At 43.3% G+C, this 17,074-nt stretch overlaps 1 protein-coding gene across 10 annotated transcripts in view; it reads left to right on the top strand.

The window, feature by feature from the left end:
- Positions 1–17,074, top strand: part of PTPRM (protein tyrosine phosphatase receptor type M) — a 776,839-nt gene that overhangs the window by 715,446 nt on the left and 44,319 nt on the right. For all 10 annotated transcript variants that reach the window (XM_045065755.1, XM_045065757.1, XM_045065756.1 and 7 more), the window contains one exon: positions 7,137–7,234. In XM_045065755.1, the coding sequence (XP_044921690.1) occupies positions 7,137–7,234 (98 nt within the window). The remainder of the gene's footprint in view (positions 1–7,136; positions 7,235–17,074) is intronic.

The following is a 17,074-nucleotide window of genomic DNA, read 5'->3' as shown; positions in this document are numbered from 1 at the left end:
TTGCTTTGCTTCAGATTTGTAGGTTGTATACTTGAGCAGGGCCCCATTATAGTATTTGAGATGGGTGAAGGTTTGGTTAAGTGTGAGAAAGACTGCTGTGCATGGTGGCTCCTTCTCAGGGAGATCAGTTTGGTAGCATCCACGTAGAATTAAATATCTAGAAATGAATCCTTTTAAAAATTAATCCTGTGCCCCATGGGGAATCTCCATGTGTCTCCAGAGTCATACATAGCTCAGTTTGAAGTTCAAGCATCTTAGGACACTTACTTTACTGCCCTTTAAGTGAGAGTGTGATATATTCCTTATATAAGGTGAAAGCCTCTTGAAAGTAGGGACGTGTTTCTGTCACTCACCTTGGCATCCCTTCCACACCTTGACGAGCATCTGACACAGAGCAAGCCGAATGCTCACCTTAGATGCGGAATTCACACTCAGATCCCCACCAGGGCCCAGCAAGGGGGTATGAACGAGGGAAGCAAGCTAGGTGTAGAACCACTGGGCACAGAGAAACTGTGACCTGAATGGGTAGATCCACACTCATGGACCACCAAGGAATAGGTTCATTAAAAACACACCATCATCACCGCTGATGGTAAATAAAGAAACAGAGAGCCATGGCTCCGGTCTTGGAGCACCTGCCTGACGAGGTCATCTTCACTGGGCCAAGCTGAGATAGCAGGACTTGCAGGCTGGGACGGACATCTGCTTAGGAAGAGGCTGATAGCAGCTGGAGGAGGGCTTCTACTCTGGAAGTGCTCCGGAGTCGGGGCAGCTCAGGACGCAGGAGAGGTTGGGTGGTGGAGAAAGAGGGCTGGGGCTGGCCATGCTTGTCAAGCAGTTGGATTTCATTGGCCCCATGGGAGGTTTCAAGGCAGGAGTCAACCTGATTTTAAAAAAAAGAAAGAAGGAAGGAAGGAAGGAAAGAAAGAGAGAGAGAGAGAGAGAGAGAGAGAGAAAGAAAGAAAGAAAGAAAGAAAGAAAGAAAGAAAGAAAGAAAGAAAAGAAAAGAAAAGAAAAACACACATGTTTAAGGAGGTAGTCTCAGGTAGTTGACATGGGTTTTCTTCTGTTATCTTCTTGCCAGGTTAAGATGACTGGGCGCACATGTGCGCATACACACACACACACTCCTGTCAATTAGAACCCTTCTCAGTTGCTTTTGACATTGGCATGGAGGCAGCGTCACATGGTGGGGTAGACCTCAAAGGTCAGCTCTACAATCCACTAGCCGTGTGCCTTCTGATGATGTGCCAGACTTCCTCAGCCTCCCGTCCTCTCAGTAAAATGTGGGAGAACCATAGTGCTCATTATATAGGATTGAAATCTTTTAGCTGAATAAGATAAGATATATAACATACTTCATATGGGACCTGGGCAATATAGACAGTCCCTCAAAGAAGTCAGACGTTTTTCTATTTACAATGGATAGCGATTGAAAGATAGTGTACTACCTTTCTTCCCTTCAAAAAACTAATATGCCACTGGGAGCTTAAGGACCTTGACCTCTCAGTGGCTCTAGTTAACACAGAAATGTATAGAAATGAGAATGTGAAAAGAAGAGATACAAGTCTTCTATCAAGATTTAAAATGATGATTTTAAATATCTCTCACTTCCCATGAACTAGAGAACTCATCAGAATGGCTTTCACTTATGCTTTTCATTGCCTTTTCTTTTTTTTTCTTTTTTTTTTTTTTCCCATTGCACTCTGGTCCTCCCTGACCTTTCCTGTTGTCGCTGTTCCTTCCAGGCTTCGTGGTGGTCAGAATGGCCCCTGCATACATTTTCTTCTCAGCAGAGGTCCGTGTAAGCCAAATGGAATGTATTATTGTTCTGATACTGAAATTTCAAGACCTTACATTTTAAATACTTTAGTCTCGCAAGGGGATGACTGCTGAGAATAACCTTCTTGCCTATTGCAGAAACATCTGTAAGGCACAGCCAAAGCAGCCTCTAGCTCCCACCCAGCCACAAACTGCAGAAATCAGACAGCAGGGCTATGGGGCACCACGGCTTTGGGTCATTATGGCTGTGGGTCACTGTGGCTGTGGGTCACTGCCATTCGTCCCTGGAACAAGGGAGGTTTTTCAGAGTCCATTGTCTGCTATTATAGATTCCTTGTCTCAGGAGTTGTTTGTCCAGCCTGGAGCCATCCCCAGTGACCTGTTACTGTCCTCACACCAGCTTTTGGGAGACTGACATCAGAGGCAGAGGAACACTGAACTCCCCAAATCTCAGCCCTATGAGGGTGTGGGTGCCAGGGGTAATGGCCTTGCATCCCAGGCATGTGTCTATAGGCTTCGAGTGGCCAGGGTCTCTCAGATCCACCAGGAACTGCCAAAATCAAAAGGAGTGGCTATTGGGATCCACAAAGGCTACCCTGCCCTGGCCTCTGGCACGCTTGTTTGATTTTGTAAGTCCTAGGTCTCTGAGTCCTAATGTATTCGTGTCTCAGGAAATAATTTGAAATATGTTATTCAGTATTATTTGACTAGTTTCAAAGAGAAAAGAAAAAGAGGATTGACCAATGTTGGCCCTAAAAACCTTAAATTGGGGTGCCTTCCTTTTTCTTTTTCAAACAAAATTTGAATAAGCATTGTTGAAAATATCTTGCATCATTAGCCCAGAAGACAAGACTCTCTAGAGCCTGTCCCTGGGCAGTTTTTTCGGTGAACTGCTACTGCGACCAGGTCAGGGAGAAAGTCACACGGTGTGTCAGCAAGGGCTACTTTCAAATATGGAGGCACAGTACCCCGCGCAGGGGGCGGTGGGGGGCGGGTGGGAAGGGCAGAAGAGACGAGGAAGACCACAGCAAATCCGCACCAGGGGAGGTGGGGACTCAGGACCCTCGCCTTGGATGGTGGTTTTTATTCTTTTTTTTTCCCTCCTGGGTTCAGCTTAGAATAATCTTTGCATTCAAATTCATTTTCAGATCTTAACCCAAGCTGTTTTAGTTCTTCTGGATAACTGTCCTAATTTTAGCATTGAAAAGAACAATGACCCAATTCATTTTTCTATCCCAGTCTTTTCCTTTTTTGTCTAACTTTTCTGTTTTAATTGTTTTTTTAGTCTATTCCAATCTTCTTTTTTTTTTTTTTTACGTCGGCAGACAAGAAAATTATCAAGACTGCCATTTATATCATCAACCATATGAGCCCCTGATGCTTATAAATGCCCTTTGTTTTCAAGATAACCCATATGTAGTTAGGTAAACATTAAAAACTACAGCAAAAACAGCCCTGTCATCTTAACTGCTTCAGCTCCTCGGCCAGCCGGTGTAGCCGTGCTCCTCGCCATTCGATGCATGAAGTTCCTTCTAAGTCAGAGAGAAATGGGATTCCTGGATTCAAATTGCTGGTATATAAAGTTAGACTAGTCAGTAGATTCAAAACAAACAAATCTTGGGTTTTCTGCGTTGCATCTGCATATGAGACCTCCTGAGAGGATGGAAGGTGGAGCCAGATGTCCCGGTGCTGTGGGTGTGGGGTTCTGATGTGCAGACACACCTAGACCTCACCTCTCCAGCCCAATTAAAGCAGTCTTTTGGGTTAGGATCTCATAATTTTTATTTTATTTTATTTAAATTCAATTAAGTAACATTAGTGTATTATTAGTTTCAGAGGTACAGGCCTGTGATTCATCAATCTCATATCATACCCAGAGCTCATTACATCACGTGCCCTCCTTAATGTCCGTCACCCAGTTACCCCATCCCGCCACCCACCTCCCCTCCGGCAACCCTCAGCTTGTTTCCTAGAGTTAAGAGTCTCTTACGGTTTGTCCCCCTCTCTGATTTAATCTTATTTTATCTTTCCCTCCCTTCTCCTATGATCCTCTGTTTTGTTTCTTAAATTCCACATACAAGTGAAATCAGATGGTGTTTGTCTTTCTCTGACTTACTTATTTCACTTAGCATATGCAAGCTTGTACAGCCACTCTGGAAAAGAGTTAAAAATATTGATACAGTCCAGCAATTGCACTACTAGGTATTTACCCAAAGGATACAAACATAGTGATTCAGGGGCTTCTGGGTGGCTCAGTCAGTTAAGTGGCTGCCTTTGACTCAGGTCATGATCTCAGGGCCCTGGGATCAACCCCCCTCTCTCTGCCTGTTGCTCTGCCTACTTGTGTTCTCTCTATCTTTCTGTCAAATAAATGGATAAACTCTTTAAAAAAAAATAGTGATTCAAAGGGGCACCTGCACCTCAACGTTTATAGCAGCAATGCCCACAATAGCCAAACTATGGAAAGAGCCCAGATATCCATTGACAGATGAGTGGCTAAAGAAGATGTGGTGCACATACACAATGGAATATTACTCAGCCATCAAAAAGAATGCTATCTTGCCATTTGCAGCAATGTGGGTGGAACAAGGGGATCTCAGAACTTTTTAGAAAGCTACACAATAATTGTAATATGCAACCAGAGTTGAGAACCGTGGCCCTCGGTAGAGAACAGTTACTGGAGGCCAGGGTGGCATTCTGGTTACCTAGGGAAATAAGCTGAGCTGAGATACAAAGCCTCGAGTCCAGGAAACAGAGGAGTAACTCACTTAATGGTTGGAAGCAGTTCCGTCATAGCGCTCTGAGGCCTGCATGATGGTCACTGTCATTCTGAAGAGACCCTTGCAAAAGATGTCCTCCCTTCAATGAATTGGCAAGTAGTAAAACCAACGTGCTTTCCAGCTTCTACTGATAATCTCCAAAACATCCATTGAGGAGGGGATTTATACAAATATGATATATTAATATTATTTAATACTTAGACATATTTTAATAATAAATAATACAGTTTATAAGTAGGCATACAGACTAATTCATTTATTCATTGAGCTCCTGCCATGTCCCAGGTAGTCTATAAGGTGCCACAGAAAGCGTAGTAAACTGTAACATCTGTGTTTCCCTCTAGGGAAAACTGAAATGAAGTAAACACAAGGGAGTCTAAAACTCAGAAAGTATAAGTGAGCTGCTGGTGGGAACTTGCCTGGAGCCTGGAATGTCTCTGGGGTGACTCCTGTCAGGCCCTGAAGGGAGAAGTATCTTCTCTTCCTCAGGCACACGCCTTCCATGATCCTGGAGTATCTAATTCATCTCCTATAGCCATTGTCATCAGAACTGTTTCTGGAACTTTCAGAGTAGGTGGCACAGGTCTGTGGATCTAGTGAAGGAAGGGGAAAGTGTCTGGGCCACCCCTTTGTTTGGGGGTTATGCTGGGAAGACTATCTGTTTACACAAAGATAGACTCGGGACATTTTTTTTTCTTGTGAATAAATGACAGGCTGTTCAGTACACAGTGAATGTTCCTATCTACAAGCTAGAAAGGTAGTGATGGAGAAGATCCAATGTTTACCTGTCCCCTGTGTAACCTTCAATTGAAATCATTGAGATCTTCAGCCCATACATCAGGAGAATGGCATGAACACGCCAAGGGACATGGGCTGAAATGGCAGACCCAGCTTCATGAGAGGTGGTGTGCAGGGTCCTGTAAAGGGACGAGCTGCAGAGAGATCAGGAGGTGGAGTCTGTTTTCTTGGGAAAGGTGAGAGTGGGGTCAGAGCAGCAAGGAGAAACAATAGAAGCTTCCATTGTGGACAGAAGGGAAGGAGGTTCTGATGGTAAAGCAGGAAAAGAAGAATTACACAAGAACCAGCTGATAATTGGTCAAGAGGAACGGAAGGTGACTGAAGGGGGACCCTGGGTGTGCCACCGTTGCTCAGCGTCCAAACCTTAGCTGAGGAGGGACCTCTCATAAATACCTTTAAACATTTGTTTGTTCTAATGTTCCACTGTTTACAAAACGCCTGAGTATGCGTTAACTCCGGGGATCCTTAGATAACCCTGAGAAACGTTATTGAGATCAGTATGTAGATAAAGAAAGATGGTGACACTGAAGCTCACAGTGGCTGCCTTGTCCAAAATCACACAGAGGCAGAGGCACATCTCAAACCCAAATATCGGAGCTTCAAATCCAGTCATCTGCAATGCCAAGATCCTACAGTACGATTGGTCCCGGCATGTGCCTGAACAGTCGTGTGATTCCATACATACCATGGGACTCTCGTACCTTTGAAGTTATATTCCTCTCATTTCCTTGCATTTCTGCTTGTCTTTTTTTTTTTTTAATTTTACTTACTTATTTGAGAGAGAATGAGTGAGAGAGCCCGTGAGAGAGGAGAAGGCCAGAGGGAGAAGCAGACTCCCCAAGGGGCTGGGAGCCCGATGCGGGACTCGATCCTGGAAGTCCGGGATCATGACCTGAGCCGAAGGCAGTCACCTAACCAACTGAGCCACCCAGGTGCCCCGTTTCTGCTTGTCTTATAAAGACTTCTACTGTGACTTACACTCTCAAATATGCACGAGCATAAGGTAGAGATTAGTATTTTTACAAATCTGGATTCAAAGAAATTTTGTATTCCAAATTTCTGTACCTAGTACCTATAGAAGTAGCATTTTGTGATGCCTCTCTGCCCTTTTTCTTCCCAGTCCATAAGAACGGCTTTTGAATGCTCAATCCCAAGAGCTGAGCCCAAGCTGCTGATCATGTTCAGGGACAGGAAGTACAGCTACTTAAAAGTCTAACTTCTCTCTTACTTTTGGAAGTTAGGTGGAAAAAAAAGTGGGGGGGAGGTTAATCTGACAGATAGCACAGAAAAAGAAAAATATTAGAAACAAGAAAAGGCCATTTTTCCTATAGAGGCTCATTTCATTCTATCTACCATTTCCCTGGGATATCTGCCAGTTGTTAGCAGGAAGAGTAATGCTATCCATTTTTTAAAATTTCACTCTTGAGTATTATGGAGATAAATAGCTAAATGATGGAGAAATAACTTTCTTTCACAGCAGTAGTTTAAGAGGGGTAGAAAGAGCTCGAATGCAGATATGTTTGACGACATGAGAAAATTCAACCATGAATGAAAAATTCAGTATTTCTATAGGTGCTGTTTCAGAAAGAGTCCCTATTTGCATCCACACTAGAAAGGAGAACCACGTCCACCCGTAAAAGTGAGGGGACTGCCAGTTGGGTATGCATCAGTTTATTTGTAAGCCCCAGAAATTTTCCAGTTACAAACTTGCAAAATTTAAAAAAAAAAAAAAAAAAAAAAAAAAAAAAAAAAAGCCCATGTTCTGTTTTGCTGCAGGCCCAATGCAAGAGACCATCTATGACTTCTGGAGGATGGTGTGGCATGAAAACACCGCAAGCATCATCATGGTCACCAACCTCGTGGAAGTGGGAAGGGTGAGTCGGCTCTCCACCTACATGGCTGTGTGTTCCTTGCTCGGTTGGTAACACGAAGTAAGGCAAATAGGGTCTTTCGAAGTATCATGTGTGCTCCAGAAATCATGAACTACTGCACCACCTCTTCTCGCTTGCTGCACTCGCTTATAAATTATCAGTAAACATAGACCGAATTGCTTTCATTAGTTGCGATAGCAACAGACAGAAAAGGCACTCAAGATTTAAAAGCAGTTGTTATCTGGCTATATTGAGCACACAAAAACACCTCTGAGCACGAACACTTGTTGTTGGGTGTCAAAACTCAATGGGCGTTGCACTGCATGTGACTGCGTTCCCTAACTCAGGAAAATTGACTCCAGAAACCGTGTTGCAGCACTGGGTGTTGTCGTTACTGGGCATTCCCGCATCTCCCCTGGCTTCCTTTTTCCTTTCCTGGTTCTCTGTTTCTTAACCTGTAAAACAGAGATCACCCTCTGCTCCTAAAGTCTTGTGTCACTTTATCTGGAGGGACTGGTCATGAGAGCTAGTTTTGTTTAACTAGGAAATCCTTACGTAGTTATGACCTTGGAAGTGTTAGGATTATTTCCAAAGTGGAATTCAAAAATGATAAAATACACAGGGTGCAGTGGCTTGATTTTATAGTAGGGTTCATGGCTCTGCTCCACTCAAGAAACCATTATTCTTAGAGAAGGTTGACCTTGTGAGATCGGCCCTCAGCAGCAAGGGCAGTCTGGAGATTAGCCTAGAAGTGAAATGGGGGCGGATACCATCCAGGGGTTGTTTCTTATGATTCTCAGTCAGCCTTAAAAAATGAGGAAATCCTGCCATTTACAACAACGTGGATGAGGACGTCATGCTAAGTGAAGTGAGCCAGTCACAGATGATTCTACTTACATGAATTTTCCAAAATAGTCAGATTTGTAGAAGCAGAGAATACCGTTGTGGTTGCCAAGGACTTGGAGGAGGGAGAAATGGGGAGTCGATGTTGAGTGGGTACAAAGTTTCAGTTACACTAGATGAATAAGTTCTGGAGCTCTGCTGGTGGAAAATAGTTAACAATATGGTGTTGTGCACTTAATTTGTTAGGAGGGTACATCTCATGTTAAGTGCTCTTACAAAAAAATGAAACAACAAAGGGACACAGGAAACTTGGGGGAGGGGTTGGATATGTCTATTACGTTGATTATAGTGGTGCCATCAGGACATCCGCATGTGTCCAGACTCACCAGGTATACACATGAAACCCTGTATGTTGTAATTGTTTATCAATTATACGTCAATAAAGTGGTTTCCAGAAAAGGATTTTCAGAAGTATCTAGAGGTGCAACTCAAGAAGAGAGACTTTAAGAAATGGGAGATACTTACAATTTTAGCAAAAATAACAAACTAAATAATCTGAAAACCCCTCCTATGAACATCTAGAAATTCTAGATAAAATATAAATATGTGTTTTAATATATTTGTATGTACTATATGTGTAAATCACATGTAACTGTAAATATGTTAAAAATGTTTAGCTTAGCTGTCAAAAAAGGAGAATACTAGAAACCAAAAGAATGAGGACCAGACAGAGAGTGGACACGCCTGCTGCTCTCTAGAAGCTGGGCAGGTGGGGAGGGTCAGTCCTGGAGGCAGGGGGTGGGTCTTGGATCTTGGGTTTTACAGCCCGCTGAGAAAGGAGATAGGCCTGTGCAGGATTAGGAATTTGAAATGAGACTGCCACAGAAAACCTAAGCCTGTAAAAGATAGACTCTCAGAGAAAAGACTGTCTGGGGAGGTGGAGGGAGGTAGAAAGGGGAAAGCCAGCCGGGCACCAGGCCTGGGAAGTGAAAAGGAGGCAGATCAGTCTTCACTGAGGATTTGGGTGAAAAAGCACTTCCACCAACCCTTGGGTCAAAGTAAAATGCCCTGATATAAATCAGAACATAGTTCGAACCATGAATAAAGAAGGATCAGAGATTAAATTTTTGGATGCAAATCAAATAGTACCTAAAACGATATATATGTTTTTAAATGTTGTTAGAAAAGGAGAAAGACTGAGCATCTAACTCAAGATATGTGAAGAACAGAATATAACTAAAGAAAACAGGAAATAATGAATAGAAGAGCAGATAATTGTCAAATAAATAGTAAAGAAACAATAATAAAAAATCAACAGAATCACAAAGGCTTTGTGAAGAGATTCATGAAATAGACATCTGACAATCTGAAGTAAAAAATAGAAAGCCAAAATCTTTCAATATTTAGAAGAGGGTACAGATTCTTTTATCATAATAGATAATATGAAAAACTTAACAGTAAGTTGGAAAATTGACACAAATTAGGTAAGTTTCTTAACAAATATGATTTTCTAAGACTTACTCAAACAGAAACAGAAATTCTGAATAGATGTTAATTAAAAAATGAATTATGGTTGAAAACTGGCCCATGGAAAAGCACCAGTCCCAGACATATGTACAGATGTATTCTACTAAATATTCAAGGAATGGAGCCTCCAGATCTTATTAAAAAAAAAAATTATTTGAGGAGAAGAGAAGCAAGACTGCTCCCCCACTTTATTTTGGGAAACTGGTGTAACCTTGACATCAAAACCAGACAAGGACATAGGACAATAGAAAATTATGGGTCCCATAAACTGGGCAGAGAGAAATAGACCAGCAGGTCAAAAGAGCCCAGATGTTGACTATGTCCATTCATGGAGAAAAGCATGAGCTTCGCAATCAGTTGAGTTGGGACATTTGGTTATTCGGGCAGACAAAAAAGAAAAAATCATTAAAAATCCAAAAACGAATGCCAAGTAAAGACTGAAATACAGCTTTAAATTAAGCTTTTAAACTATAAATTAAGCTTTAGAACTTTTAGAAGAAAATATGAAGGAAAATACTTCTGACCTTTTAAAAAAAAGTGTTTCAAAGATACCAAATATTTAATATGCTAAGAAAAGAATGGGGACATTTGACCTTATTAAAATGGAAAACTTTCTGTATGATTAAAGATATAAAGTCCTAAGACAATGGGGTAGATACCAGGAGACCAATACATGAAGTATAAAAACTTACAAAGCAATATTTTATGTCCTGAAAGTACAAAAATCTGTTTCTCCTCTTTCAGTTCCCTCTGCTGGGAGCCAGAGCAGGGGAGCTGGCTTAGGGACTGGGTGGCAGGTGCTCACCGGATACCTGTCCGAGAAGGAGCCACCCAACCTCTCTGCCACCCACCTTTCACCTGTGCTGTGGGTATGTCGTGGCACCTGCTTCATAGGGTGCTTGTGAACATTAAGTGAATTTCTATGCATCAGGTGGTTAGAGAAGTTCCCAGCCCATTTCAAGAACTTCATAAATACAGGTATTAGTGTCACCCTTATCTTTCCACCAACAAACCTAAAACCTATAGTGATGTCTATAATTACCTTTTCTACCCCATTCTTTTGCTATGAAAGCAGTAATGACTCCTGAAAAAAAAAAATGTTCAACGTCACCAAAATTTTTGGTCTCTGCCTTCTGGGCACTCAGTAGCTGCCCAGTGAAATGAAGATTTCTTCCAACTTAGCGTCAGCAAATAGCCTATGCAAGGGTAACGTGAAAGAGCTAAACTGAAATTGTCTCTGTTTTTAATGTACGTGGGTTTCTTTCCCTAAAATGCATGTGTGTTGGATTCTCAATCCTTCATTCATTTCACAATTACCTACTGACTGCCCGTGTGTGATAAGGAGAGAGATTTCTGGAGACTACTGGCACAGTGCCTTATTTCCGCAGTGACCATGCTCCTTAAAAGTTATTCACCACCTCGAATTGTACACATTTGAATTTGCATTTTGAATTGTCTGGCTTTGGGAAGATACAAAATAAAGGCCACGCAGTGGTGGTCTGTTCCTTCCACCAGGACCCACCCCATCCAGGGTGGTCAGTGTTGGTTCTTGTAATGGAAACTATTCCTTTGGACAAGTAACCATGGAAATCCCAACTAAAAGTAGGCAGCTGAAGGGGGGAGGGTGACTAGGTTTCAGGTTTAGTCACAAATGAAAGCCCATAGGCTTAAAGAAACTCAGTAAGTTTAGGTCTGGTAAGCTTATTTAAAAAAAAGAAAGAAAGAAAGAAAAAGATCCTTCCGAATCCTTGCCAGGTTTGGGGATGTGGTCAGCTCTGAAGAATGCTCACCTCATTAGCATAAGCAACATGGATGGGTCTGCCTTCAATTAGTAATGAATTTATGGCATCTGTCCTTGAAATGCCTGGCGTGATTTGGGGGTTTTGACAAGAGGTCACATTCCCTCCGGGAAAATGCACTACCCTTTTTCCACGCCACTTCCCATTGTTAATGCCACACACTTGTTTAGAGATTACCTCCCCGTTTTCCATGCTTAAAAACAGCAACAACAAACCGCGGAAGAAATCAAGATGACATGGTTTTTAAGGGCAACCACTACCTCCTTAACATGTTTACTGCACATGGTGTGTCCTTCATGAATTAGACATGAGCTAGGTGGATGCCTGTTTGTTTACCCAGACTTGCTGCTGATTCATTAAGTCAGAGCTGGGAACCCGCTTTCCCCTGATTTCTGCCCTGAAGCGCTCTGCATTAGGCGGCTGTAATTGCCCGGCCGGAGCCGCTGGGAAGCCTCTCTGTCGCAGCACCTGGTGCCTAAGACACAAGCGCTGCACTTCCCTCCAGCGGGGTCCCCAGTACATCTGCCAGGACCTGTCATTATCTAAGACTTCCTTGTCACCACCGTGCATCCCCTTTCAGCCCATGTGTTCCAGGAAGGGACCCTTGTCAGTTTCCCTGGCACCTGCCAACGGCTGCACACCTGGCATTTAAATTGCTCCGGAATGTGTTGTGATTGTTTTCCCTCTTTAATGAACCCACCTGAGGGACATCGAGCTTTTTATCCAGTCGCCTGTTTCCCAGGCATTCCCATTTACACCGTTTGTGGGGAGATTCAGAAACTCTGTTGTGTTGTTGTACTAATCCATCTGCCAAAAATCTTATAACCAAATCTGCAGGACTCCCAGAGGAGATTTTTGTGCTGGTAATTTAAGCTAATGATTTCTAAACATATTTAGTCAGTTTTATGAAGACCTCATTAGAATGTGACTGTTTATTAAAAATCCAAATGAGGTCTCATAGTCATATAGGAGAATTATTTTTGAGCTGCTCTGAAGAGTTCTGATAACAGGTGATAAAGTGGTTTGGAGAAAAGAGAAGCCAAAACCAGAGACATTAACTTCAGTCAATGGAGAGGATGCATGCAACTACCAGAATGGATGCTTTAAAGATTATTATCAACGCAAAGAGGTTGACTTGGGATTCCTTTCATATTTGTTACTAAAAGAGTAACAAAGAAAGAAGCTTAAGATGAACACTAAATGTCAGAATTAACTCTCGAATTCACATGCAAGGAAGGTATATTAAGATTCCAAGTGCCCCTGTCACATACAACAAAGGACATCTGCTTCTTCCAGAAGCCACCAGATCCAGGATCAATGGAAGAAGCAAGAGAGACACAAGATTGCCCCTTTATAAAATGTGGAAATAATGCTTGATAGGAGGAATAACCTAGGTAATGTCTAACAGTGCAAAATACCAACAATATTTGTACAGAATCTCTTGAATTCTTCTAAGACATTAAACTCATACTTGACAGGGAAGAGACAAATTCTTTTTATAGACATTACGAAAGTTTCTCTGTCTTGAACTTTCATCATTGCCTTTTATAGATCCTTTTTAATGAACTGGATATTTAAGATTGATGTTTTATGAACTGTGTAATTATAGCATTAGCCTTTGATTAATTTATACTAATTCAACAAGCATTTCTCACCATTTTGATACCAGCAGCCATTTCAGTGATCCTATTAATGAAGCTGATTCAAGCCATACCTCCCTCCATAATGTTAACACAAAACTAGGGGGAAAAAGAGCGAAGTCGGCACTCTATGATGATTCCCACCGAGGCACCGCCACACTTCACAGCACCTGCCACCAGCATGTCACCCCAGAAGCGAGGCAGTTATTGGTACTGAGCTCTCAGCAATAGGAGAGGGACCCTCGATGGACCCTTCCGTGCCAGGCAGCTCTTCCAGGAAGAATAACTCCCCAGCTGCCCGACTGAACCTTTGAGGGTTTCTCTGCCCGAAGGTTTTCTCAGCTCCCCTCTTTAAAATGTTAGAAAACTAACCAAAGAGCCCAATTTGTTTTATTCACAAATTAACCCAAAAGTAAGCTTTCTACTCCCTTTCCAGCATGACGTCTCCAAAATGTAATGATATACTTACTGTATCCATGGCACAAAGAAATACAAAGATGTTTATGATGCACTTGTCCTCAAGGAACATGGAAATGGTAATAGAGAACCATTTAAGCACTGAGCTAGAATACATATGAGTCACAAGGATGATAGCACCCATGCAGGGCTAATTCTGCCTGAGGAAGCATAGGAGACATCAAGGAGAACACAGTGAAGAGCTGGGTCTGTCTGGGAAAAACGGAGCCATAACCAATGTAGGAAAAACCCAGAGAAAGGGAGCAATGGCAAGATGAGAAAGAGTGAGGGGTCTGAGACAGCTGTGAGAGCTACTGGGGATGGGCAGCTAACTGAGGCTGGAAGGCTAGCTGTGGGCTCCTGAGGACATGGCAAAGGTAGATGCAGGGAGTGGTGGTCTGTTTGTTGTAGTGGAAGGCATCAAGCTGGTAAATCACATGTTCTAATTACTGTTGTTGCAAGGCAGTTCTAGCAGCCACTACAGAAAGGGTTAGAAAGGTGACAGAAGCCCTGGAGTCAGAGTAAGACTCTCAGGGAAAGATGACTTGGACTTGAGTTGTGGCAAAGGTGTTGGGAATTTATGGGAGACACACAATTTGGGTGTTCTCTGGGATGCTAATAAGGGAAAAGAACTGAAATATGAACAAGGTTTCTACCATTATGACTTGGATCGATGTGAAGATTATTAATAAGAAGAGTAACCCTTCTCTCTACCCCTCTCCTCCAAAAAAAGAAAAAAGAAAAAGAAAAGAAAAAGGAAAGCCAGATTAAGAAGCAATCAACATGATTCATTCTGGGCATGCTGAGTTTGAGATGCTGAATGAACAATGTGGGTTTTTCCAGAAAGCTCTGGAGGGATACATGAGCTGAAGACATAGAGACTAACTATGAAATGTATGAATCTGAACTGAGCATCTACTATGTGCTAGGCTTTGGCCTAGACTGAGAATAGCAAGAAGAAAAGATATGACATGATCTAAGGGATAGAAAGACGGGCAGACAAAAAAGTTACAATACAAAGTGATAACCACTATGACAGAAACATGGCATTTGTGGGGAAAAAAAAAAAAAAAAAAACAGAGAGAAAGAAGAGAAGAAGTGAAGACAGAGCACCAGAGATTATCTATTTAGGGGCAGACAGGAAAGAGGAGCTCAGAATGGAGACTGAAAGTGGTATACAAGAGAAATAAGTCACCTCACTATGAGATCCCAGAATCCTGAGTAAGAGATGATAAAGTTTCAATAAGGAGAATGTGAGCAGTATTGACAAAAACTGCAAAGAGGTCTGGTACCTCAGGGGCAAGGTAGGTAAACAGCAGAATGTATTGAGCACCTACTCTGTGCCAAGCATTCTACTAAATGATGAGCAAACCTTATGTCTTTTAGTTATCATGGTCACCCTCTAAGATACATACAAAGATTTCTGTTTTCAAAGTTAGCAACGTACGGCTCAGTGAGGTTAAATAATTTGGCCAAGGGCACAGAGCTGGAATGTCTAAAATGTTTTGTTCCAAAGCCCGTGTTCTCTCCAGAGTTCCACAGGTCACCCCACCACCACCGTCTTTGGTACATACCAGGTTTCGGTAGTGTGACAACCACAAATGCAGTGACCATGAAACAGTGACTCTGTGGGTGGTGAGGCCACTAGAGTAGCTTGTTCTTGGAGATGCAAATCAAAGGAAAGAGACAGAGCAGCACCTAGAGCTGAGCAAAGCTCAGGGTATGATCACAGTTGGGGGTAGGGCACGGGTGTGTGGGGCTGAGTGTGGGGGTGGTGGTGATGGTTGGGTAGACGTGAGCATAGTCTAAAGGAGATTTAAAGAGGGAGTCTAAAGAGTCTAAAGAGAAGATGCAATTGGGAGCAAAGATTAAAGGTGCAAGAAAAGAAAGGGGCAAGGGGACAGGAAGGTCCCAGACAAGGTGGGAAGGCATTCTTTCAGGGAACAAGCTAGGGCTGTACCCTCCATCAGTGTGTCTAGGCACAAAAGGCTGCAGCTACAAAGATTTTTAAATTAAGCATGTCCACAGGAATGGGGAAGCAAGCAAGGTGACTCAAGTCTATGACAGAGGTTTCAGAATGCTGTGGTGATTCCTACAAGGCCCCTCATCAAGCTGGGAGCTAAAGTTGGAGGGGTTTCTCTGCAGATGCTTCCCAGAGGATGTGGTGGATGGGGCCGAGTATGGAGGAGCAGCTGGGATTCAGTCAGCAAAGAAGTTGGAGGGAACCACAGGCCCCCTAAGGGAAACTGCAGAAATGTGTTCAAAATGAACACGGAGCGAATGAATGCTTTATCGAGGAGAGGATATGTACACTGAAGGACTGGGTGACAGAGCGACACGGAGAAGGGGACACAGAGGAGATGCTGCAGAAGGAGCGGATGTAATCTAAAGGCAGAAAAACAGCCACCGGATGTAACAAGGAAAAGGTCTTTGGTGACCTTCTGCCTGAGTAGTTTCCGAGGGATGACCCATCAGGGTCCTTTGATGGCGTGTGACAGAAATCAATTCAGGCTAATTGAAGCCAAAGGGAAATCTCCTGCAAGAAGGTTCGGAGCTCAGCATGTTGATGAGAAGAAGGCAGCTTGCAAACGGGGAAAGGCAGTGTCCAGAGGGTCAGTGAGAGGAGGGATGTCGAGGTTCTGGTGCGGAGAGAACATGTGCTCACAACTTCCGGGCCATTTTCACTGTGCTCGGGGTTCCAGTAATGGGGGCAGGGCATCTAACTCCTCTAGGTTGGTACATAGGCTCATCCCTTGTTGTCCAGGACCCCGAAATGACAAGCCACCCCATGGGAAAAAAGGAGCTCCCCGAGAGGAAGTCAAGTATACATTAGGGAGGTCGAGTGACCACATAACATGTGTTCGCAAGAGACGGGGAGGGCTGAAGGCCGTCTGCAGGGTCAAGGCCAGAGTAGAAAATGGGACATACAAACTGAGTTTAAATTAAACTTGGCAGAAGCTTAGCTGATAAGGGAAGAGGAGGAAACATGGCAGCTGACAGAGGGGCATTAACAGTCAAAGGGTGTTTTTTTATAGGTGGAAGACCTTTGAAAATTTTATGTCGAAAAAAGAATCAGGAAAGAGAAATTGAACATTAGCAAGTGGACAGCCAAGGGAGACTTTCCCCCGAGGGGCAGGAGGAAGGGGCTGCAGAGTGCTGGTCTTCAGTTCAGCCTTAGGAGGGGTGACATTTTGTCCTCTGAGCCAGGAGAACAGAGACAGATGATGACGCATTTAAATAAATGGAACCAGACATTAAACAATCACCTTGGAATCACACCCTCTCCTGATAACTTTCATTTTCCCCGTGATGGTACAAGCAAGGCCGCGGGCTGAAAGACTTGAGGAGGTTGGGGAAATAGGTATTTTAGGGAGGCCCAAGAACGCAGGGGAAAGGGGTTGGCCTGAGGTCGGAACTGGCATGCTCCTGCCTCGGGAAGAAGGGAAGACTAGGGAAGGGAATAAGCATGATGCGGCTGGCGATAAGAAGGGCCAGGCCGCACGGGGATCCCGGGCCAGCCGGGAGCCAGAGTCCTCACAGAACTGACACACGTGAACATTAAGGGCGTGGGGACGTTT

Source organism: Mustela putorius, unplaced genomic scaffold (assembly GCF_011764305.1).
Source record: "Mustela putorius furo isolate JIRA1106 unplaced genomic scaffold, ASM1176430v1.1 tig00003858_pilon_pilon_pilon, whole genome shotgun sequence".
NCBI lineage: Eukaryota > Metazoa > Chordata > Mammalia > Carnivora > Mustelidae > Mustela > Mustela putorius.
The sequence above is the reverse complement of the archived record's forward strand: the minus strand, read 5'-3'. Positions and strand labels throughout refer to the sequence as shown.